General features: G+C 46.9%; 1 protein-coding gene and 1 long non-coding RNA gene across 7 annotated transcripts in view; one reads left to right on the forward strand and one right to left on the reverse strand.

Annotated features, from left to right (window-relative positions):
* The window catches only part of LOC129735579 (uncharacterized), a 33,933-nt gene extending 22,352 nt beyond the window's left edge, over positions 1-11,581 (reverse strand). Inside the window, exons 1-4 of one of the 4 annotated variants that reach the window (XR_008731336.1) lie at positions 11,128-11,581; positions 10,348-10,431; positions 8,735-8,867; positions 4,643-4,784 (exon numbers count right to left, since the gene is read on the reverse strand). This is a non-coding gene — a long non-coding RNA (uncharacterized LOC129735579). The remainder of the gene's footprint in view (positions 1-4,642; positions 4,785-8,734; positions 8,868-10,347; positions 10,432-11,127) is intronic. The other 3 variants (XR_008731338.1, XR_008731339.1, XR_008731337.1) reach the window with 3 other exon arrangements.
* A 194-nt stretch (positions 11,582-11,775) lies between these two features.
* On the forward strand, positions 11,776-18,983 carry LRATD2 (LRAT domain containing 2). 3 transcript variants are annotated; one of them, XM_055704720.1, is made up of 2 exons: positions 11,776-11,914; positions 12,754-18,983. In XM_055704720.1, the coding sequence occupies exon 2, from the start codon at positions 12,759-12,761 to the stop codon at positions 13,659-13,661; it is 903 nt and encodes a 300-aa protein (XP_055560695.1). In that variant the 5' UTR covers positions 11,776-11,914; positions 12,754-12,758; the 3' UTR covers positions 13,662-18,983. The 3 variants fall into 3 exon arrangements, with proteins under 3 accessions (XP_055560695.1, XP_055560693.1, XP_055560694.1); XM_055704718.1 differs by lacking the exon at positions 11,776-11,914 and adding an exon at positions 11,979-12,241; XM_055704719.1 differs by lacking the exon at positions 11,776-11,914 and adding an exon at positions 12,290-12,552.
* The last annotated feature ends 4,977 nt before the right edge of the window (positions 18,984-23,960 follow it).

A 23,960-nucleotide genomic window follows, 5' to 3' on the forward strand; every position in this document is an offset into this window, starting at 1 on the left:
AAAAAGTTTTTGGGAAGAGGCATCATCTTTCTTGCATAAAATAAAAAAAAAAAGCAAACAAAGACTGTGAGGGCAAAGGAAGAGGGGACCAACATTAAAGAACAGAGATGAGTATGATAATCAAGACTTGAATTAGCTGCACCTGTAGAAGTATAAAGTTGAGAAACTGGTCATTGTTTACAATCTGAACATAATATTTGAATAAGGCTATCAATAATGGACAGCCGCTGGGAGGTAAAACCCACCATGGCTGGCATTTTCCAAAGAATTATGGGACCTTGGAGTCCAATTTCCACCGGCCTCCAGCCTGTAATCTTGTTGATAAATCACTTCCATATGTAGGACTTGATGCTAAACATTGAGAACAACCCACATTTTACTGCCAATACCAAGTGCATAAGAAAGGAACAAAACACACTGCAAAAACTGTTATGAAACTGGAAACTGGGAGCAGTACAGGGCTGCATGAAGATGAAATGCAGCGAGGAACCCAGCACTTCAGTTCTTTTCCTGGTAGCTGATAGCATATACGCCAAAGACAGAACGTGGCTGTAGGAGTGGTGACTGTCTGAAAAACAGATATGGGACGGAGTGCCACACAATTGCTCTCAGCAGTATCTTACTTCTAAGTAACTTACGGTTTTGCTGGTGGAAAGACCTTGCAGAACTATTGCTATCTGCTGGTATCATGCATGATCTGAGAAAGTCAGAGGGGAGAGGGATAGGCAGAGGCCATTACATTAAGCTCCATCTAGGCACAAGGAAAAAAGCCCCTTTGTACTATAGAAACAGACCGTGGTGTTTGGAATCTGGCAGGCACAGGGAGGACTGGCCAAGAGGACTAAGGTTGGCACACTAATAGCGATGCTGCTGGAGGCATCAGCACCACACCCTTGAACTTTTCAGAACATGAATATCCATTATTTGTTGCACATTCTGTTTGTAAATATATCTTGAGCTCAAGCTAATTTGAAGCTGGGGAAATACAGGTGGATCTGTTCTCCGCAGTCATGGTTCCACCTTCTGCCAGGTTTCCAAAGAGATAAAGCAATCTCACAACCTCTGTGAACACCAGCAGAAGACTCCTCTCTTCATTTAAACAAAGGGCTGGATACCCCCTACTGAAGCAATTCCACCAGTTTCCTTCTGGTGAAACCCAGCACAAGTCAGCCCAGCAATGATAAAAGCCTCAGCTATGCTTCTCAGAATGAGAGATAATGCAGTACTAATTCATTCTGGTTTTTTTTTAAAGGAGAGAGTTAATAACCTCGGCCAGGAATTTACGAAAAATTAACTTAGGGCACTGACCCAAGACACAGCAATTGGGAAGCTGGAGGAGAGATAAACAGAACCTATTACATGGCAGCAGCATTTAACTACAGTGAGAATGCTGATATCTGACATCTGAGTCTTGCCTCAGTAGCTACAGATGTCATAAAAACACCATGTGCAATTAGACACAATCTGTGATGTGTATTTCATAATAGGGCCAGAAGTACCACAGCACAGTTACTGACTTCATTCACAAACTACAAGCACGATCCTTCCAGGTCACAGATAAGGTCACTGTCCAGCAACAGCAAAAAATCTTCTGTTTCCTGACAGGTATTTACAATCTTCCTAAGACTGAGTTAATTAGTTAGATTTTATTTTGCTTATGACATTCACCTTGGGGGAAAAAAACAACACAGAAATAAAGAGGGGAAAAAATCCCGTTCCAAAAAAGCAAACCCCATAAATCTGCTCATGATGCATTTTTTCATTAGTGTGCAAAAATAAATCACATTCTAAAATTTTACTGAAACACAGTAGCTGTTTTTGCTATCTGCATTTAAAACAGCCTAAAACCCCAATATGTTAGTGGTAAGTACTGCTTTTCTTTCTTTTCCATACGAGTTACAAATAAAAAAAAATTTAGATCTGACACCACCTTCTCCAAAGCCATTATTAAAATCACATGCATAACTGATCCTACTGGAAGCACAATTTACATGAAGCACCTTCGCTCCACTTGGCTAAAGAAGCAGTAAACCATGTGCTGGTTCCTGCTTATAAGCCATTTCTAAGAAACAAATACCTTAATCTTAGCAACAACAGGGTTTGGTATTTCCAACCAGACGCTTTTAACAAAGAAACCTTTTTGGAAAAGTTAAAACCTAAGCAATCAACTTCTCAAAGCCTCTTTTGTGGAATGAATAAGGTTATCTCCAAGAACCCTAGAGGACCCAAACATGCATGGCCACACAGTGACTTCATTCCAGCATGGAAGAGGCCACCCAGTTGCCCTTCCTCGTGAGCGCTGAATACAACAGTACCAAAGAGACCCCATTCCTTGAAAGCCAAGATCTCACAGCCTGGCTTACAAGAGTAGCACTTTCCCACAGTCCTGTTTAGATCAGTAAAGAAGGGAGGCAACCTCTGGCCTTAAGGTATGCATATAATTGGTATTTGTAAGGTATATCTTCCATAAGACCTGATGCTGCAGTTACTTTAGTACTGTTTTGAGCTTGGCTTTCAGACTTCAGCCCATCAGTACTAATGTATCAGAATTTCTAATGGGGAAGGGAATTCATGAAACCTTTGACTGGAAGAAGAACATCACTGTTCAAGCCTGTCAGTCCCATCATGGGGCAGTGACAAGGTCCCCTGGGTACCACTGCAAAGTAACTAAGAGGGTGCTATTCACCATGGACAGAGTGCACACACAGCCCTGTTAAGTACAGACAGCTGGGGGAGAATCAGGGAAGCATTTCTGTGATTTGCCATCTGTTCAGACAGCCCAATATATCTGCAAGGATAAGAAAAATTATTTTCTCAAGCATCCATAGCAGAGATATTTCCAGGCAGAAAAGTGTTTCTGCCTTTGAAGTCCAGGAAAATCAGAACTTAATATTTAGGCAAGGAGAGCCTTCAGGGGTTTTATTTCTTCATGGAGTTTCAAATCAAGCAGAAGATTTTATCTAGTTCTTACTGAATCAGACTCCAGGATGGAGTTGAAAGAAGTTGTATATTGGATTCACTGGATCTAGTAGGCATTATTAATAAGCAGATCTACTGTGTCCTGTGAGAATCATAGAATCATAATTTGAGCTGAAAAAGACCTGCAGAGGTCATCTTATCCAACACTGTGCAAAGCAGGTCTACTACAAATTGGATTTAGTTTAAAACAAAAAATGAACGACATTCCAGGTGAAAAATGGGAATCTGCATCTTCCTTAGAAGAGTGTCTTTATATGGCTCATTCAAACACAAAAGCTGCATTGCAAAATAGTTTTGCATTGAAATCACTTTGAATTTGAGGCAGTGGAGATTTAAGCTGATTGTTGCAGACACTTACTACAGTAAGTGGTTTTGTCCTTTGGCATGATGTCCTTGCTGCTTTCCAAAAAATAGAGTGTTCATATTTTCCCCTACAGATGATTTATCTTTACCCACAGCTTTGCTCATGCTGTTATCTCCTTCATGTGGAAGCATCAAACACTTAAATCAGAGCAAGAGAACACCATGCTGCACAGAAAGAGCCAAGAAAAGGGATTTGGTGTGGAGCCGACAACTTTAACATATACAGGGACTGTCTGAAATTAAGTGCTGCCTAGAAGCATGAGCATCAAGCCCAGTCTGCAGCTGGTATCACATGTGAGGATGGAAAGCATCATCAAACTGCCCTGAGTGCTGCTGAGTTGAGAGAAGCCAGCAAACTGGAATGGCCAAGGGGCTTCCCCGCAGCAGCTGATGTGATCAGTCAGACTCCAGCCTAGCAGACTGCCCAGGGAAGGAAGGAGGGGAGGGAGGGAAAGGAGGAAAAAAAAAAGAGGCCATGAAATAGCAATGAAAAGCACATTGCTCACTCTGTCCTCTTTCCCCAGTTGGAATCAACCCACATAAGCAGGCAGGAGAACATATGTCTCCAGAAAGGCAAACACACACAGCTGTCTGTTCTAACAGGTATTAAAGTCATTATTATGAGCACACACATCGTTATCCAGAGAGCACTTTATAAATCCAACCCAGCAGTGCCATCCAGCAGGCCAGAAGCTTCCTTGACAGTAGATTCTACTAGGGATATGATTTTCATCTAACTAGTTCACAGGACTGAAGGAATAACTATCTGGTCCTTGCTCCTCTCCCACAGGCACTAACAGAAAGGGCTTAGTGGAAGACAAGGATAATATCGATGCTTTCTTAAACAAGAAGCACACTGGCATCTCCTCATGCTCATGTGCCTTCTGCAAATGGGCAGGAATTGTTTAACACAGCAGCCACCATATCTGTCATTTGCCTACAAAGCTGAGCAAGCTGTCTCAAGGCGTGCATTTAACCAAGGTAGAAAATGGTCCTTGGTTGCAGGCAGTAATGAACGAATCCGTGGGAGTGACTTCAGCCTGTCTAGGCTCAGTGGGTCCCCTGCAGCCTCCGAGGTCTCAGCTGCATCATTAGTGAGTTACGGGAGAGGGATGCTTGCAGCCAACCAAAATTCACCTCCATGGAAGGTGTCTGGCACACACGCTGCAGGTAGTTTGGTGCACATCATTTCCAGAGGCAGGCCCAGGTAAGGAGTGAAGGACCTCCTTGAACACTGTGGACATCAGCAGGCTGATTCAAATTCAGACACTACTACTACCTGGAAAAACATAGCACTTACCTAGCGATTTTCCTCTCTGTCTCCATGGGCCTTATTAGCAGGCACTCTGAGCATCTCAGGACCTTAATGAGTTTATTTATCTTTGCAGCATTTCAGTGCAACAGGCAGGAGTAGCTTCTATTCACAAATGGAGATGACAGACCTGAAAGCATAGATCCCCACATTTCATTTCTTTAGAAGTTCAAATTCATTGCTAAAGCACCCTCGGTGCTCTCAAGGGTGTCGTACTGCTCTGAACAACCTTGCTCATGCCTCAGTCTGCTGGGTGGTGTGTGCGAAGCTGCCTCAGACTGATGTAACGTCCAGCCCATGAGCTTCTTCAAGCCCTGCCTCAACGCTAACACCCCAGATCAGATCCTTCAGCTGCCTGTTCCCTCCTTGTCTTGCTCAGCAAATCGCCATCCCATAGGCACACCCCAAACAGACCTGGGGAAGATACAGGTTCACTCTGTGCATCCATCTGTGGTGAGGGCTGTGGGTGATAAGAAATGTGGCGTGAAGCTTGTGAGAGCCCCACACGGAGGACAAGCTGTGCACCGTTCCCTTTCCACCCTACACCCACACACTGTGAACCAGGTGAGCCCAAGACATTCCCCGGTGCAGGTGGCTGTGTACAAACCCCACAGCTGCTCCCCCTGTAGCACTGCAGCCTCAGCAACTGAGACCAGCAAGGGGATCAGTCCTGCTCTGCTGGATTTAGAACAGGTCCAGCAGAAAGCCCTGAATATACCCTTCACACATGGTTTGAGGCTTTGTATCTCTGTTGGCTTTCCATTGACTGGGGGAAGAAAAATACTAACTTCTTTCCCAGTATAATGGGTGAATGACAAGGTGGATTACCTGCCCAACACCTGCTCTTCTACTCTGCCATGGACCTGAGGAGATGGATGTGTGGAGCAGCTGTGGCAAGTACTTACGAGTCCAATCAGCAAGCACTTAAAGGTGGGATAAAGACAGCAGACCCCATAGATCTCCAGCTTTGCAACCACTTTGCAGATGGCCATCATGTTCTGACATGATCAGCTTCGTATTCTGGCACAGACACTACTGGCATCACACAAGGAGCCACTTTGCCTGCTGGTTCCTCTTTTCCTCCCCATTTAAAATGGAAGCATGAGCACATAGTCATTGAATCACAGAATCATAGAATGGTTTGTGTTGGAAGGGACCTTAAAGATCATCTAGTTCCACTCCTCCTGCCATGGGCAGGGACACCTTCCACTAGACCAGGTTGCTCAGAGCCCCATCCAGCCTGGCCTTGAGCACTTCCAGGGATGGGGCATCCACAGCTTCTCTAGGTAACCTGTAGTCACGTCATAGATTTGCTGGAGTGAGATATATTTACCTTGCACCGCTTTTAATACTTAAATGTTTTGTTAGCAGCATGGCAATCACCAAAGAAAAGACTCCTTCCCTTCACTAGTGGCTTCTGCTTAGGTAATGCACACCAGCAGCAATCATCATGAGCTTCTCCACTGAACAAAGCAGTCCCACCCTTTCCTAGCTGCATACAAAAGGACCCACTGTGCTACCAAGGCGGCCAGCAGCCTAGTGACTTGCTAAAAGACACATTAAAGGAGGAGCTTCTGGGGGAGAAGCTCAGCACAAGAGAATGAGAAGAGATGCAAGGGACTAGTAGTTCTCATGCTGGAAAGATGCATGTGCTGTACCTCCTTCCTTGTTAAATTATGTTTGAAATATAGTTGCTGTTTTCTGAAAAAAAAAACCCAAACCAGACTGCATTTTAATTAAGCTTTGCCTGCTGCTCTCGTCAGTTTGATAGCAATTCCTAAGAATCCAGGCCTCGACTGACATGAATTGCTTCATTTTCATTTGTTGGAATGCACCTATTAAAATCTTACAGTGGAAGAGCTTCTTCTGAGATACAGCTGGGATGCCTCAGTCAAAAACTCTGTGGCTTTGGCAATCTCGGCGATTTATTTTGCCACGGATCACATTTAGTCACAAATTACAATGCTAAAAGTAGTTAACAGAGCCGTAAGCTTCCAGTGAGAGCTTTAGAAAAAACAGGTTGCTGATGTGATAAACATGGTACTTAGAATTTCCACGCTTTTTTCTCAAGATGTGGGTCTCTCTCTGATCTGCAGTACACCTCACTTGCAGGTCCTGAATATATGATGGGCCATGCCACACCATATGGAATACCAATTATGGAATACTAAAAATGTTATGTTCTGAAGTGCATAGTCATTAGTCTTTTGTTGGTGTCATCAAAGGCTTATAGACTAAATGCAGATAGAACCTTCCTGACACCAGAGGCTCATTATATCTCTCATGCCAAATATTATGAATCTCAGGTTTTAGAAATACCAAGATTCTCATTATATTTGTCAACATTTTGAGGCATATAAATTTTCTGGTTATCTGAATTCCCAATATTTCTCTTGAAGATACAAGCAGAACGAGCAAGTAGTGATGGCTCCATGATTATTTCACACATAAGCCCAAACCCAAGTCACAAAGTAGCTGTGTCCCTGCCTAGGCCACTTCATGAGGCCTGGTCCAACAGAGGTATCAGTACGGCTCTAACACAACAGAAATCAAGAGGAGCTGATATCTAATAGCATCTGGGTTACACCAGTCATGCAGGATACGTGAGACCCGGAGGCTCAATCTCCTCCTGAGCTGACATGAACAAAACTTTTCCATGAGCACATCCTAAAAGCTAAACTTTCAGATTTTCCTGGTGGGTCTGTCTGAATGACTTCTGATGAAGATACTGCATGATTGTGAGACATCTGAATATTCATTAGAGAGGACCTCAAAGCACTCTCATCTCCTTCCTGCATCTGATCTAAGAGCCGTTGTCATTCTTTTCTTTTTTTTCCAAATGACTGAATGGGTATTTAATGAGCCCATACAAAGCTGAACAGTTTCAGTGGGACAGAGAGAGCACGAGTTGCTCAAAAATAGCCTACAGTCTAGTGGGTTTCAGTACTCTCCTGGGAGATATTGGTTCAAGTTCCTTCAGTGAGATGAGAGACTTCAACCTTGGTCTTTCATACACCAAGGAAGCAATCTGAAATATTAATGCTTTTTATTAACTGTCGTGGCACCATTTCCTCTTGTGTGTGAGCAACAGCCAACCTCATTAAAGCACTTAACCTTGGGAGCATATTAGGCTGTGCAACATGAGTGAAAGGAACTACCATATTCCAACAGCTGTCAGGATGCTAACTCTCTGTCCTATTCCCCACCAGCTACCCCAGGCACGCCAGCTTTGATGAACGTCATTTTAGGTGGCGTTCCTGACTTCACAGGGACTGGTGCCTGTCTCGGGGATGCAGCTTCCACTGGAGGACAAAGAAGCAACAGACGAAATGTTACAATTCTGAATCTAAATTTCCTTGGTGGACTTAGCCATGGTTGTCATGGAAGGACACAATCCACCAAGGAGCATTCAGGCCACACATCTCCCTTAATTAAGGACATTGTCGATTTCTACAGAACTCCATGGAAGAATTTGCACGGACTTCACTAGGAAGTGGTTTATTTCTCCAGTGCCCCTAATTCCAACATGGTGTTGAAGCACTCTAGTTTGCTAGGTCTATGATGTAGAGTGCTTACATTCCTAATGGAGCACAGCTTATCTCAGTTCTCATAAAACTCTACTGAAAAAAGAAATGGAAGCTATTAAATAATTCAAGGGTGCCTTAGCCATCAGCTGGCTGAATACCAGTGAAACACAATGTGCTTACAGAACATGACACTAAACTTTGTGTTACTCAGAAGTGTTGCTTTCTAAGAAAAAATATAAATATATAGCAACAAGACATTCCTTCTCATCCTGGATGTCTCTTAATAACAGTAGGAACACAGCATTTCACATCCAAGTAAGGATGAATTGTGATTTCAAATCAACATCACCTTTTTAATCTCTGGATGAAAGATGTATGTAAGATTAAGGACAAGAGCACTGGAGCAACAAGATGTTATAGTATCAGGACAACAAAATAACTTCGACACCTAATTCTCAAAACTTGAGAGCTTCAGTTTAAAGCAACAAGAGCTAGCACTACAAAGGTCCCTGGATCACATCAGCTACATAGTCAGATAGACTAATAAACACACCTGCTCCATAGGTGGTCCACAGTCTCTAAGTCAAGAGATAAAGTCCCCTCTCTGGTCTGTATACATAGTTGGACTACACAGCCAAGCAGCTTTGGGTTTCCAGAAGGCTCTGCAACATGGTGGTGTTTTTGGCCTTGAAAGAGAAATTACCATTTAGAGTGTGTGTTATGGGCAATCAAAGTTTCAAGCATCTCAAATATCCTACAAGCCATGTTGTAACACACTAGAATAGTATCTTTATGATGTGAAACTGTGTGTTGCTGCACTCAACAATAGATTGAGAGCATATGGACCTGAAAACTCAGCTGTGAAAGTGTTAGGAGAGCTGTGTAGAGCAGAGGGAGCCAGAACTCATGTAGATTTACCCCTGCTTCCTCGCTGTCTTTGTTGGGACTCTGATGGAGGCATTGCCTGGAGCGAACGAGCTTCATAACCACACCTGGGTTTTGTCTGGGGTGGAGTTTTCACTCCAAAAGAGAATCTACAAGGAACAAATACTTGTGCAATCTGGATGAGCAAGTGACTGGGACCTGGGAGTGACCTCAGGGAGGTACTGTATTTAATAGTGTGGGCATCCTTGTTGACTTTTGTAAGCGTTCAAGCCCAGCTGTAACTGTGGTATCCATAGCGTTCCCTCTGTGACATGTGCACAGACCTAATAACTCAAAACTGGATAACAAATGTCAGCACACTGAGCAAGGAGTCACCTAATTGAGGAGCCTCTGATAGCGAGGTCAGAGGCGTGTCTTCAACTGTCCTGCTGCAGTGTGGGCTCCCAGCTCAGCACCTGCGCAACCAGTCCTCTGGTCACTCCATACCCACAGACTGGATTATCTTTAGTAGATAAGCACCAAAGTCCCTTTTTTTTTTAAAAAAAAAAAAAAAAAAAAGCAAAGCTATGCAAGAGGTCAATGCTCTCTCAAAAAGCATAGTCACTGATATAGCATGTCACTGGCACCAGCCCCCATTCCTTGTGCCTGTGGAGTTAGCTGCTTTGAGGCTTAGAGGTTAAGCACACAGAAGTTTTAAGCGTCATCATTTTAGGCAGCAGCCCAGGTGATATATTGGCACCGCAAGTCCTTCGTGGGTTTTCTACCCAATGCCTTATGTGCAGTATGCCATTATGTACGTGTTTTAAGAGACAAAAATACTCACCAATGGTTTCTGATCCTAGAAAGCAGCCATTGATCAGAGCATGTGGATTCTGAGGAGCAGCCATTGAAAGGAAATTCAAAGAGATCAAAGAGATCAAAGCAGCTGACAAGGTGCAGAAAATTAAGCACTGGGGTGAGTTAAAGCAGACAGGAAAAAATGAGAGAACAAGATAGAGAGTTGCAAATATGTGTGGATGTGCATGCACACACAAGAGACTCCTCTGAGCAATAGTCAGTATCTACACCTCCACAGACCCAACTTTCCATACATTGCAACGGATTCAAAGGAAAACTTGGCTTTCAATGTAGGGCTGCCAAACCATTTCAGCCAAGAAATAAATATAACTGCTCCAAAGATATTAAGGTATGGCATCGAGACACAGCTTCCAGTACAAATGGGAGAACACGAAAAGGTCACTTCTATGTTCAGTCTAGCTTCTCCTTTTAGGATATTCTCACCTTTACACATGCCCATCCTTAATTGCTGAAACCATTTCACCAAGCTCTGACTGTGAAGCGGGGCTGTCTTTTGTCCAACAGCAGCTATAGAGGAGAGGAATGGTAGAGTGAAACAGGCAGTGCTGAAAAATGTCATCTACATTAAACACATTTTGGAGGTTTGCTCAACTAGCCTTGGTCCAGTCCTGCAGCTGCAGTACATCTAGTCTGGCTGAATGTGAGAGGAATGTGTCTGCGCTGTTTGAAACCGCATCGGGATGCAAACCGAAGTGTGTGTGTGTGTGCACTGGGGGTGGGTGTTTGGGAGATTAATTTCAAAAGCACACCCCTGCTGTCGTTTTCAGTTCTCTAAAATGCTCCCATAGACACAGTCACCAGGTGAATTCAAAACAAAAAGGTCCTGATCCAGCTGCCTGTCACCTGCTGCAATTGCTTGCAACTGCCCCACCATCCCAAGCAGAGCAGGGCTTGCATCTCAGCCCCAGCGGCAGCAGTTCTCCCCACCCCAAAGGGCAGGTTTGTATTTGAAACCACAGAGGCGTATAATCTGATGGAAACAGCATTCTCTGATTCTGTGGTCAGTGCCCAGCACCCCAGTAACACCATATTTGTTCCTTCAGTTGCTGCTGTTAAGTGAATCCTCAAAGCAGCAGCGTGCAGTTGGGTTTATAAATTACGAGACAACAGACAATGGGAATGAATATATGAGACAAAATTAAAGACATTACTCCTAGCTCCCATAAATTATCTCTCTAGTCTATTCTAACAGCATGAACTTACCAGTGCATGTTAAAATAGGACGAATAATAAACCCACCTAGCAGACTAACTAGACATTAATGGAAAAGCAAAATATTGGTTTGCATTCTCCAAAACACAGAAAGAAAAATATTCCCACCAGTTCTGATAATGCCTTTCCAGGGGGAAAGAATCATAATCTTCTATATTGAAAAAGAGAACGATCTCTTGGAGTAGGAAAGAAAAGAAATTAATAAAAGTAATTACACGCTCCGCTCATGGAGGAATCGAAGGCACTAAGTCAACCCGGGAGAGCCGGGCTCGAGAGCCGGGCTCTTTGATTTTGTTCGCTTTACAACTTCCCTGTTATTGTTGGCGGCCCCGGGGAGGCACCTCCCGGCGCCCCCGCGGGGGCTGCGCGGAGAGGGGCTGCGCGGAGAGCGCTTGCCCGGGGAGCGCTTGCCCGTGGGCAGCTGCGACCTCCTCCGCGCCCCGGGGCTGCAGCAGGGTGATTCCCACGGGCCCGCACCGGGGCTTTGCACCGTCTCTCGGTGCTATCCCGGTCAAACTCCGTCTCCCAGCGGCTCCCCCCTGACCAAACCGCCGGGTTGGGCTGTCTTAAGCCACCGTTCCCTTAAAGGGGCCGCGTGTGAGCGAGTTTGTGCGTGAGCGTGTTGCACACCCGCTCCCGCTGCCAGGCGCCGCGAAGAGCGTTGCAGCCGCGGCGCCGAGAGCCCCGCCGCCCGACCTCCGCCGGCAAATCAGCCTCGGCGGGGAGCAAAGCGCTTGGCATGTAGGAGAGAGGAGAGGGAAAAAGGTGCGGGGAGGAGGTAAGGGAGGGGTGGAGGAGAAGGGGGGGTGGGGGTGCAGGGGGGAAAAAAAAGAAGAGCTGCCTCTTTAAATGCTGGGGGCTGAGCCCTCGCCGGGGCGTCCGCAGCCGGATCCAGCCTCCCTCCCCTCGGCCGTGCCTCTCCGGCGCTTCTGCACAGCCCCGGTGCCGGCAGCGCGGCGCACGGGCGCTGCTGCTGCGCGGGGAGCGCGGAGCCGCGCGGGGCCGGGGCCATGATCCAGCCGCGCTGCGCGCCCACCCCCGGCAGCCGCGCCGCCCCCCGCTCGCCCTAGAGCCGCTCCCGGCGCCGCGCAGCCGGCCCCGCCGGGTAAGTTTGCAGCCGCCCGGTGTCGGGGGAGGGTGCGGGCGGGGGTGGGGGCGCACCCGGCCGGCGGCACGGCCCGGCCCGGCACGGCTCGGCGTGGCGGCGCCCAGGTGCGCGCCCGCTTTGGATCTCGGGTCGCGCAACTCGGTCGTTCCCGACTCGGACCTCCGGCCCTCCCCCGGCGTTTGCAGCCCCCCCTCTAACAGGTGGCTCGGTGCCTGCCCGCTCTCCGGCGGCTCCTGCGCCTTCCTCCTCCTCCTCCTCCTCGCTGCCGCCCAACAGGTGGTGGTGCCGCCTCGCCTCCCTCCGTGCAGGTAGGGTGGTCCGCACCCCGCTGCGGCCGCCGCTGCCCCTCCCCCAGGGGTGCCTGCAGCCCCGGGGGGCTCTCCAGGGGCTGTGTTGCAGCGGGGAGAGGTGGGGTGCGGGTGGAGGGGGGGCCGTGCGGTGCCAGCCCGGCAGCCGCTCACCCCCTGCCTGCCTTCACGGCCCCGCGGTGCGTGTGTCTGTCGTTGCAGCGGGCATGGGGAACCAGGTGGAGAAGCTGACCCATCTGAACTACAAGGAAGTTCCCACGGCCGACCCGACAGGTATGGACAGAGATGAAGGGCCCAGGATCGGGGTCTCCTACATCTTTTCGAATGATGATGATGAGCTGGAGCAGCAGCAGGATTCGGTGCATGACCTGGGGGGTGAGCACCCAGCCCTGCAGCCCTACGATCCCCAGCTGCACGAGGTGGAGTGCTCGGTCTATTACCGGGATGAGTGTATTTACCAGAAGAGCTTTTCTGAGGAGGATGGACTGCCAGAGGAGGGTGATGAAGGAGGTGGGGGGCATCTGAGCACCTACACCCCAGAGAATCTGCTGAATAGGTGCAAACCAGGTGACCTGGTGGAGTTTGTGTGCCAGGCCCAGTATCCACACTGGGTGGTCTATGTCGGAGATTTTCAAGTTGTGCACCTACATAGGCTGGAGGTGGTGAACAGCTTCCTCACCGATGCCAGCCAGGGCAGACGGGGCCGCATTGCCAACCAGCTGTACCGCTACAAACCCCTCAGCCCAGCCGTGGTGGTGCGCAATGCCCTGGAGCAGGTGGGTTGCAAGGACCGGGACTTGAGCTGGAGAAACTCTGAGTGTTTCGCTGCCTGGTGCCGGTATGGCAAGAGGGAGTTTAAAATCGGCGGGGAGCTGCGCATAGGCAAGCAGCCCTACCGATTGCAGATCCGGCTGGGTGACAAGCGCAGCCACACGCTGGAGTTTCAGAGCCTGGAGGATCTGATTATGGAGAAGAGGAGAAATGACCAGATTGGTAGGGCTGCTGTGATCCAGGAGCTCTCCAGCCACCTGCAGGCTGCAGAGGAGGAGGAAGAGGAGGAGGAAGACCATCATCATCATCATCCAGGTGCTCAGACTGTTGTGGAGTAGTGGCCTCAGCACCACCATGCTGCTTAGCCTGGGTGATGGGGATTAAAGCTGAAGGCTGCGAAATTGAGCTGTTATAAGCCCTTTGGGCCACTTCGGTGCAGCTTCATTCCCATCACATGTGAAAGGAAGGGGGGGAAAGCTGATTAAGTGTCTGCGCTTTAGTGCTTAACTCCTTCAGTGCTCGATGGTAAAACCCCTGACTTATTTGTAGAGGATAAAACTCAGGGCAATTCTACCCCTCTCCACTTCTTTCCCTGCCTCACTGCATAGCCCTTCCCTCAACCATCTGCTAGTAGGCCTGACCCTACAAGATGCTAAATGCCTTTGACATCTATTTATCACAGAAGTTAAGAGTATTTAATACTATTAAGAAAGAGCCAACAACTTTCAGGACGTGACCATGTAGCTCTGAGTTCATGACTAGTTGGTAGCTCAGAAGCATGAAGATAACTGTTTTCCCTTCTCTGCCCCTGTTTCTCTTCAGTTGTGGCTCCTGTTGGTATTGCAACAAGCTGCTTGCTTGCCTGGTGCAAGGCTTTGTGGGTTGGTAGCCAGCCCCACAAGAAGGTGTAAGGGGGAAATCTCCACTAATTTCAATAAAATGGGGTTGATGTGCCTGGTGCCACCTTAATTGATAGGAACTTGCATGTGGGCTGGGGGACTTCGTCCTTTGCTGTTGGTGTGTGGTTCTGAGGATACAAGATGTTTCTATTGCTGACAGGTCCCAGAGAAGGAGGAAGTTTGCAACCCTGATTAAGGAGTCTGCACACTGGTGTATGCTGGGCCTCTTACAGGCAGATACTGAGCTGCGCCAGTGCTCATTACAGGCTGCCGGGCTTCTCTTAAAGCAAATGGCAGAGCTCCTGGTTAAGTCTGTGATACACAGTGAGGCAGTTTGGAAGGAGGTTGCTCTTGTGCAAGAGTATCTCTTGAGTAAGCCGTCCCTTGAGAGGGTGGCCTCTTGGCTGGGCGCTCCTAGCACGAGCCTGCCACAGGTTCTGCACCACAGTAAACACAGCTGTGACTGGGAAGGGATGGGAAGGAGCTGAGGCTGGAAGGCATTGCAGGCTGGGGGTTCTGGGTGGTTTTTTTTTTTTTTCCTTCCTTACCGCAAAGCAATTTCCTCTTCATTAGGGATTTGATGTCTCCTTTTTTGCTGATTTTTATGGTATGCAGCTGAGCTATAGCATTAGAGAAAAGGAGAGGACATGCCTCCAAAGTTGTGCAATTCCCTCATTAAACAGGAGGGGAGGGGAGGGGGAGTGCGGTGCTGCCTGCCTTGAATATTCCCTGAACTTGTTTTCAGCTGTTGAACTGGTCTCCCACACAGGCAGCACTGTCAGATCTTTGTCCTGGGATCTGAAGTGTGTGAGCAGACACTTCTAATGCAAAATTCCTTCCTCTTGAAGGACAATAGTGATGAGATGAACTTGAAGATAAGCTCGAGTTCATTTAAATAATGGAAACTAACAGTGTGGTGTAAACTTGAACCGTAGTTAATGCAGTCTTCCCGGCAGCTGTTTACAGTTACACCACAAATAGCAAAGTACTCCACGTCCTTTCCACCCCCGAGACCCCCCGAGATGGGAGCAAAGTTTGTCTTTTAAGAATAGCTAGGTACCAGCTTTTGATTAGTTATAACTACACAAAGCGACGTTGCCAATGGGATCCAAATAGGTTGTGGTGGTGCGTTTTCTGCCTAAAATATGCAAGCTAGGAAAAAAGCTGTGAAAGACTACTTCATCCTCACTTCAGGAGGGAAAATAATTTTTATAGTTATGCAAATACACCATATACTGTTTGCTTAATGACTCCCATGCTCTCATTTTGAGCTGTGAAATACCCAGATGCAATGGAGAGTTTTAATACCAAGCTCCCTTAGAATGCTATAGCTCAGGTGTCTGCACTATGTGGGGGTTTATGGTGTTGGTTTTTTTTTTCCCCTCAATATGCAATTGGGTTATACTCAAGTTACTGTGGTTGTCAAGATGTGCAACCTTGCTTTGATAGCATAACTACCCATACCTAACTGTAATAGGGTTAATATGTGAATGTCTGCACACATGTTTTATACAACTACTAGTAACACCTAAAAGCTGAAATTATCACTGAAATAGTCCAAAAAAGAGTGAAGGAGAGTCTCTCTGTTGTACTAGCTGATATGAGACAACTGAGATTATCTAGACCATGAGTAAATGTCTGGCTGTGGTTTCTTTCATACTGAAACCTTGTACATAGCAAAGTTTATTTCACTGTGTAATATAGGTATGTAAAATAATATTTTCTTACAGATATTTTTGAAAGTTAAAAAAAGTTAATCACTTCATAACTTCGCTTTTGAAAGTAAGTTGTTATGCACATTATTTTCCAGTCCTCTAAATGGGTTTATTTTTCATTAGTGATCTAAAGTATATTCTAGGTCGTAAAGTATAGAAACTGCTATAAATGTCAAATATTATGTACCCACAGGGTACTAAACAGTAAACTAGTTGTGAAAATATTTTTCCCTTGTGTCTGAAACATCAGAACTATGACACTTAGCCATTTCTCTCCTTCTGAGATACCCTGCCTGGTCTGGGCTTTGTTTTCTGTTCTTTTCCACGTTTTTTTGTTAAATAAAAAGGACCAAATCTGCTTGGGAATGGAGAGCAAAGCCGCTTTGACCAACTGAAGTCGTGTCTTGTGCCGATCTTTGTGCTTCCCTGTACTGGTCATGCCTTTTGGGATAAATTCCCACACAGGCAGAGGGCCTTAGCAGAGAATCTGAGAGCTTGCCCTGCCTTGCTGGGAGCGAGAGTGAAGGTAGGGAGCTTGCCTCACAGCAAGGCAGAGCCTGGCATGTGTTATGCTGTGTTAGAAAATGTATATGCCTCTCTGACACCTGGGATACAGGTGTTCAGAATTTAAAACATAAATATTTGGAATCTTGAAATCTCTCTGCAAGCTATGTTTGGGGTTTTATTCAGTCTCCTGGCATTCCCTTATGTGTAAAAGTAGAAGGGGGGGGGTGGGCGGGAAGCCTGGAATTTTTGTATTTGGTCTGGAGGAGGGCTGCCTCTATGCAGGGATTTCTTGTTCCAGCAGATAAAGATGCAGCTGTGAATCTTTAACATGCAGGTCCTTTTTCCCTGCCTGTTGATTAGGCAGTGTTATTTAATAGGTGCTACTAAACACCACTGCAAATATTTCTAAGCAGTCTAGTTTTAAAGCCATGACCTGTAATGAGCTGGATGTGAGAACAGGAGTTGCTGTAGAAGCACATCACGAAGACTTAGTTTCTTGTCTTTGCTTTACTTTACTCAGTTACTGTCTGCAGACTAGGCTGGGATTTCTAGAGCTTAATTTTAAAGAAAAAGATCTCCCAGGAAAACAGACTTCTTTGTGCGTCTACTTCAAGACTTTTGTGTAGATCACAAAAGAGAGAGAGTAAGAATAGATAAAAGTGTTCTTCGCAGCTGCATCTTTAACATATAAAAATTCATGTGTGATCCTTCTGCAGAACTTCTGGTTCAGCAAAGGTCCTAAGCCTATACTGAAGTTTGAAGTTGTGAGTAGACCCTACCTTGAGCCACTTGAAAATCAGTAAGACTATTCACGTGCTGGAAGTTAAGTGTGTATTTACATTTCTTTGTGAATAAGAGCCTGGAATTTCAATCTGAGGTCTCTGGTGGGAGCCTGGTGAGGTTGCATAATCGCTGGGGGAGAACAAGTAGTGCTGTGAAAGCTGTTTCTCAAAGGGCCTCTTGTCCAAACAGGGATGTGGAATCCAGCCCAAACTTTGGCCTCAGTTTCCCCCTGGAAATCCAGGAGCTGCACTGATTCAGTGAGAGGTGTATTATGCAGCAGCTGTAAACTAAGCTGATGACCGTGCTGCAGGCTGGTATCTTTGTCTTGTCATGCTTGAACTTCCCCTTGCATTTTTAACATCTAAGGTTAATACAATTTGTTTTAAAAGCCCTTTGATTGTGCAAACACTTTATCATCTATATGAATTTACTCATTTGGGCATACCTACCACTACTGATAGGATGACTGCTGTGAATATCATTATGCACGTGTTAAGGCTGGCGAGACTGAGCCCCAGATGTGCAGATGTAGCTCCAGCTAGGAAATGTAGATAAGCGCTCTTATTTCCCCAGAGTATTGGTGTGTTTGATGCAAACAATGTCTTGGAAAAGGCTTTATAGTGAAATTGACAATTAGTCCTTGATTAAGTAATTTTAAAAATACAATTTAGACATTTGCCTTCCATGGCAGTGAACAAGGACATAAACTCAAGACGATTTCAAGTTATCCCTGATTCTGCATGAATGCAAAGTATTGATTACAGCAGCTCTCTAGAGCTCACTTGGCCAATGTAGTAGGCAGCTCTAGGGTAGGCAAGGAAGATATCCCAAAGCTAATTGAAAAAATATATTTTATTACTTGGAAAACTATATTCTTCAGACTGAAGGATCCTAGACTATGGAAGTAAACTTTCAACTGTTTTGTATAAATGAAACCTTAAGCAAACTTCTTAAGTTTTGTCATTTAAATTCCATATTCCACACTCAGTACTAAAGTAGGTAATATTAGGTGATGAATATATTTCAGATTTTGAATGTAATGGTGGTTTTCTTTTTCTCTTTTCCTTTGGTTAAGCTTTACCAAAGGTCTGTCCTTGGGTGCGTGAAGTGTGTTGTCGAGTGGTTTCTCACCTGTGCTTTTCTGACAATTAACAGCACCAACCATAATTCTAACAGCCATGTAGGAACAAATATTTTCTTGAAAGCAAAATTTTAATTTTATATAATGGGTCAGAGACTAGTAACTAAGTAGAGGTAGGGAATACATTGTTTCCAACAGCAGTTTCTATTTGTAAGGAATCTACTTTTCATTGAGTATGTGTTGACTACTCTTATAATCAATGTGCAGTGATAAGGCCAGGTGTATTGTATAATGGGCTTAGACTTTCACATTAGACTTTCTTTTTAAACTGTGGATAGAAAGAAATCAGGTGACTTCAAACACTGGTGGTTTAGATGGTTCTTTTGCATTAATATTGAATTAGAAGCTTTCTTTAAATGCACACTTGAAATTCCTGACTTTGTAACACTTCATGGAATCATCCACAATAACAGGTGTAATCACAAAATATGATTTTTTTTCCATCATGACCATTTTCTGTAAGCTGTCTTTTGTCAGTAAATGTTGAATTGTTAGTGCAAATATCTTCTTTTCCTGAGAAAGAAGTACAGATCATTGATTGTACCATTTCCTTCAAAATGAAGGGCATTGCATAGTAACTAAAAAGAAATAAAAGATTTATAGTATCTTTTACAACCTTTCTTTCCTTTGTTTTGTTGGGTTTTGGGTGTTTTTTTTTTTGGGGGGGGGGGGGGGGGATGGTGCGTTTTCCTGTAGCTTTTTGGAAAACTAATGATTTCTCATGATGGATGCATCAGACACAAAGCAATGTTTTCACTGACTTCACAGGTCAGATCGAAACCTAACTCTTCAGTTGTGTTCTTGCTCCAAAGAGTGAGGAGGAATAATCCCTGTACAAGGCCAGACCCTCAGCTGCTTAATAGGCATTAGCTGTATTAAATCTGATGAGGATCTGGTCCGTAATTTAGTTTTAAAAGTGGAAAATGGATTCAGCAGAAGATCATATAGTATTAGTTGGCACCCGGGCTTGTCTTGTCTGCCAGCAACTGCTAAAGGAACAGATGTAGTGTCTGCAAGAGAGAGACATGAGATAACATCAGAACTCATGGGGAGTTTATAGAAAATCTGTACAACTGTTCAGCTTGTGTGATGTTTTGACTCATGAAAGGTGCAGGGATGGAGTGGGATCTATGTTCTACCCGCACCAGATGCAGGGACATTTCTTAGTGAAGGTGATGAGGGTCCTTATATCCATAGGGTAACAGTTCTTAATTCACCAAAGCCGTCCATTGTGTGCACATCCACAATGACAAAAACAGCAATACAACAATCTCTGCTTCTCCCTGACATCCTGACCAGAAAGAGTGATTTAAATCTCATGCAAAAGCACCGAGTCAGCTCAAGCAAGAAAACTTTGAGTGAAACTGTCCTGAGGAAATTTAGCTGTAACAAGATATGTCTTCTGCTGAAAGTACTGGTGGAGATCTTAGCTCATCCGTGGGTTGCAGCTATCCTTGACAGCTTTCTCACGGGTGTGACAGTGAGAAAAAATCTTCTAACAGAGACAGCAGCTTTTAAGACTCAGGGCCGCAGGTGGGATTCCACCATAACATTTGATTTCTAGCTCTGGCATGGACTTAGGTGACTTTGAACAAGCTGTATGAGGCACCCAGCTGTGCTCAATGTGACTGCAAGAGTGCCTGAATTTTCAGGTGTCTGATACTCGATCTGAAAAAGAACATGAAGAAGTAAAAATGTGAGTTGGGTGACTGAATCAATATCTGAACATCCCTGATCAGCTGCCACCCAGCACTGGAGGCTGCTAAACTCTGAAGCTTGATTATTATTATTATTTATTTATTTACCATAGCATATCCAGAATGTTGAGGTTCTGGGCCTTTTTCTCACTGGGAAGTTTCTTCAAGCACATAAAGCAGATTGTGACTTCTCTCCCAGCCTGTACCCACAGGGAGGGAGATCCAGCAAGCAGGATCCCGCCTCACATCCTAGTGGCTGTTCCTAGAACATGTGTGACCTCAGATACCAAAGAGGAGCTTCTTAAAAAGGGCATTTGCACGGTCTTTTTATTTCAGAACACACCTGAGCTAGAAATAGGTTAATGTAAAATGCATTTACAGGGACATGGGCTGTGATGAGGTCTCTGCACTCCTGGCTGGCTGCTCTGAGTGACTGGACTTCTGCAAAGAGGTTTTCTCTTCAGTTCCCTATTTTCTGCACTGTGGTTCACTTCCAGCAGAGCACTCCTGAAAGTCCTCACCTGACAAAAGTCTGGAAGTGATAGGAAAGTTGAATCCCTGTGATCCCTAGGCAGAAGAAGAAATCAATTTTCAGTCTTCCTCCATGCGAAACTATGCTCACATCTCTAGGATCCTGCGTGAAGGAAGGCTGCCCACCACTTAACCCCCCTTTGCCTTTGTAAAGGGAGGCAGCCTAAATTTTAATTTGCAAGAGTGGTTGCCTTGTACTTTCTTCCTAAGAGCTGTGCACTGTGGCAGGAGGGAGTTCATGTTAGCCAAAAGTAAGGTGCCCAGGCACTAGGGGCGGGAGTGGGGTGTGGGCGAACAGCAGACTCACAGAATCACGGAAATTCCTTAAAGGTGTGAGGAACCTCTGGAGATCATCTAATCTACCCCTTTGCTCAAAGCATGTGCAATTGTAGCAGGTTGCTCAGGGCTGTGTCCGGCTGGATTTTTAGTAACTCCGATGATGGAGAGAAATGATCTCTCAAAGCAACCTTCCACCTTTTGCATGCTTTCTTTTTAATGTTTGAATTTTGTCAAGAACTCCTTGATCATCCATGGCCCCTTTGCTTGACTTCTCGCATGTAGGGATAGACCAAGACTAGAGCTTGGAGGAGGTTTTTGATGAATATCAACAGGTGTTACAGACCTCTTCTGCAGGATTGCATCCATGGAATTCTGCAAAGCAGGTCCCTGAGCAGGCCAAAGTCCGCTCTCCTGAAGTCCAGGTTATGACCCTACTATTTGCCTGTTTTTGCCGCTGAAAATCATGAACCACACTACCTTATGGTAAATGCAGCTAAGGCTGCCCCAACCTTCCCATTCCCAACAGTTCTTCCTTGTAAGTGTGCTCCAAAGAGCATCTCCACTCATTGGCTCCTTGATCCTGTGTCAGGAAGTTGTCATCAACGTGCTCCATAAACCTCCTGGATTGCTTGTGCCCTGGTGTGTTGCCCCTCCAACAAGTACTGGGGTGGTTCAGGGCCCCCATGAGGAGCAGGGCCCCCAGTCATGAGGCTTCTTCCACTTTTCCACTGAAGAAGGTCTCATCTACTTTTTTCCAGTCAGACAGTATGTAGCAGCCACCCACCATAACACTGCCCACATTGGTCTCCCTGCTAACCCTGACACATTAGCTCTCAGGAGGCTTATCACCCATTCCCAGGCAGAGCTCTGTGTATTCCTGCTGCTTTTATGTAAATGACAAGTTCACCTCCTCATCACCCCAGTCTATACTTCCTACAGAGCCTGTATCCATCCATGGCAGCCTTCCAGTTATGTGAGTTATCCCTCTAACCTCTGTGATCCTGGTGAGATTGTAGCCCTGCAACTGCATGCAAACCTGCAATTCCTGTAGTCTACATGCTGCGTGCATTAATGTAGAAGCACTGCAGAGAGGCCCCTAGCATGCTGATTTCCCAAAGAGCTTCCCCTACAGAGCTATCCCGTTGGCACTTCTGTATTCCTCTACGTATGTGTTGGGTGGGCGCCCTTCAGCCTGCTTCTGCTGTTCTTAAGGCCTCTCTCATCCACATCAGTCTGCACCCTTTGCTTAGCCACTTAGTTTGCCACTTCACTGTGGGTCTTCATCTCCCTGCCTCGTCATTGCTGGGTTAAAGCACTCCTCCACCAGGCTGACCACCTGCTGGCAAAGATTTCTTCCCCACTTGGTCTGGTGGATCCCATCTTTCCCATCAAGAAGTCCTTGACCCTCAGAGAGGGTCCCACAGTCATAGAAACCAAATATCCCTTTTGCCGACACCAGCTGCACAGCCAGTCATTGACCAGCAGGATCTGTTCAGTCCATCTCAAGCCTTTTCCTCCAACCAGCAGGATCAAGGAGAAAAAACACGTGGGCTCCCATGCTCTTGGCCACCAGTTATGTGTCATTTGTGCTATGCTCCAGACCTCCCCAGCAGTGTCACTGGTGCCCATGTTGAAAAGCAGCAGGGGTTAATAGTCTGAGGGATGGATGAGGCCTGGGAGCCTCTTTGTGTCCCAGATCTGAACCCCTAGTGAGCAGCAAACCTTGCCAGACAGCAGGTGAGGTTGGCAGATGGGAGCCTGTGTCCCCAGCAGCAGGGAGTCCCCCTCTGTTGTTACTCACTGCTCCCTCCTGATGCTGCCACATGGCTCCAGGCTGAGGTGCTTCATTGCACAGCGCTTCCAGCCACTCATCTGCCACCAGGGCACTAAACCTATTCCGTGTATTCAGGAAAAGCAGCAGCCTTCCTCCCAGTTCCAAGAGTGACAAGTTTCCAGCCTTCACCATCACTGGAGTCACCATTTTCCAATCCAGTAAGCCCAGACTGCGCCTGCTGCTCCTTCAGTACACCTGGAGGGTCAGGCTCCCCTTGTGTCGAAGTACCAGTGAGGGTCCAGTCAATCTCCTTTTCATCACCTCTGATGCTGTTCAGTCTGCTGACCTCCTGCAGCAGTTCCTCTACCTGGTGACACGGGTCCTTCCCCAGCACACACCTGCAGACAAGGAGCCCATCTCCCCTAGCCCCAGGAAAATGCCCCAGGAACTCCCTGCACCCTGAGACCTGCAGAGCTGCATCCTCCCTGTGGTGACCTGGCTAAGGGCCCGACCCCCCCAGCCATTCTCTCAGTCCTACTGAAGGAGAAAACAAGGTGGCAAAGCTCGTGGGTTGAGATAAAGACAGGGAGATTGCTTACCAACTACTGTCATGGGCAAACCAGGCTCATCTTGGGGAGAATCACGTTTATCGTCAATTAAAATAGATTTGAATGGTGAGGAAGACAGACAACAATTAAGAAAACACTTTCCCCTCACTGCCTGCCGCGCAGTGAGCAGTGTGGGGCTTGGGCTGGTGCCGGTGTGGGCCGTGTGCCAGCCGTGTGAGCCCCTCAGCCCCGCTCCCGCCTCCTGCCCCGTCGCCCTGCGCCAGCGCGGGCCCTGCCCCGGGCTGCAGCCCTTCAGGGACCCCCTGCTCCCGCCGGGGCTCGCCAGGGCCGCAGCTCCTGCAGGAAAGAGCCCCCAGCTGCGGCCTGGGGCCCTCCCCGGGCTGCGGGCTGGGGCTCTGCCCCGGCGGGGGCTCGCCAGGGCTGCAGGGGAGCCCTGCTCCGGGCCTGCGGCACCTCCTGCCCTCCTCCTGCTGCGGCCTGGGGCTGCCTCTGCTGCTGCTCCCCCCTCGGCTGCCTCCTCCTCTGCCTGGGCCGCTTCTGGCCCTTGCCCAAACCTGTTTCCCCCTCCCCGGCGCCCCCGGCTCGGCTGAGGGGCAAAGCTGTGCCCTGTGGGGGTGGGCCGCAGCCCTGCTCCCCTCCCCCCCTCCCCTTCCCCAGGCCGCCCCCCAGCCCTACTGCCTGGGCATGGACACCCTGTACAGTCCCTGAGGAGCCCAGGCTGAGAGATGCCCTGATATTGCAG

Source organism: Falco cherrug, chromosome 3 (assembly GCF_023634085.1).
Source record: "Falco cherrug isolate bFalChe1 chromosome 3, bFalChe1.pri, whole genome shotgun sequence".
In the NCBI taxonomy this organism is placed as follows: Eukaryota; Metazoa; Chordata; class Aves; order Falconiformes; family Falconidae; genus Falco; species Falco cherrug.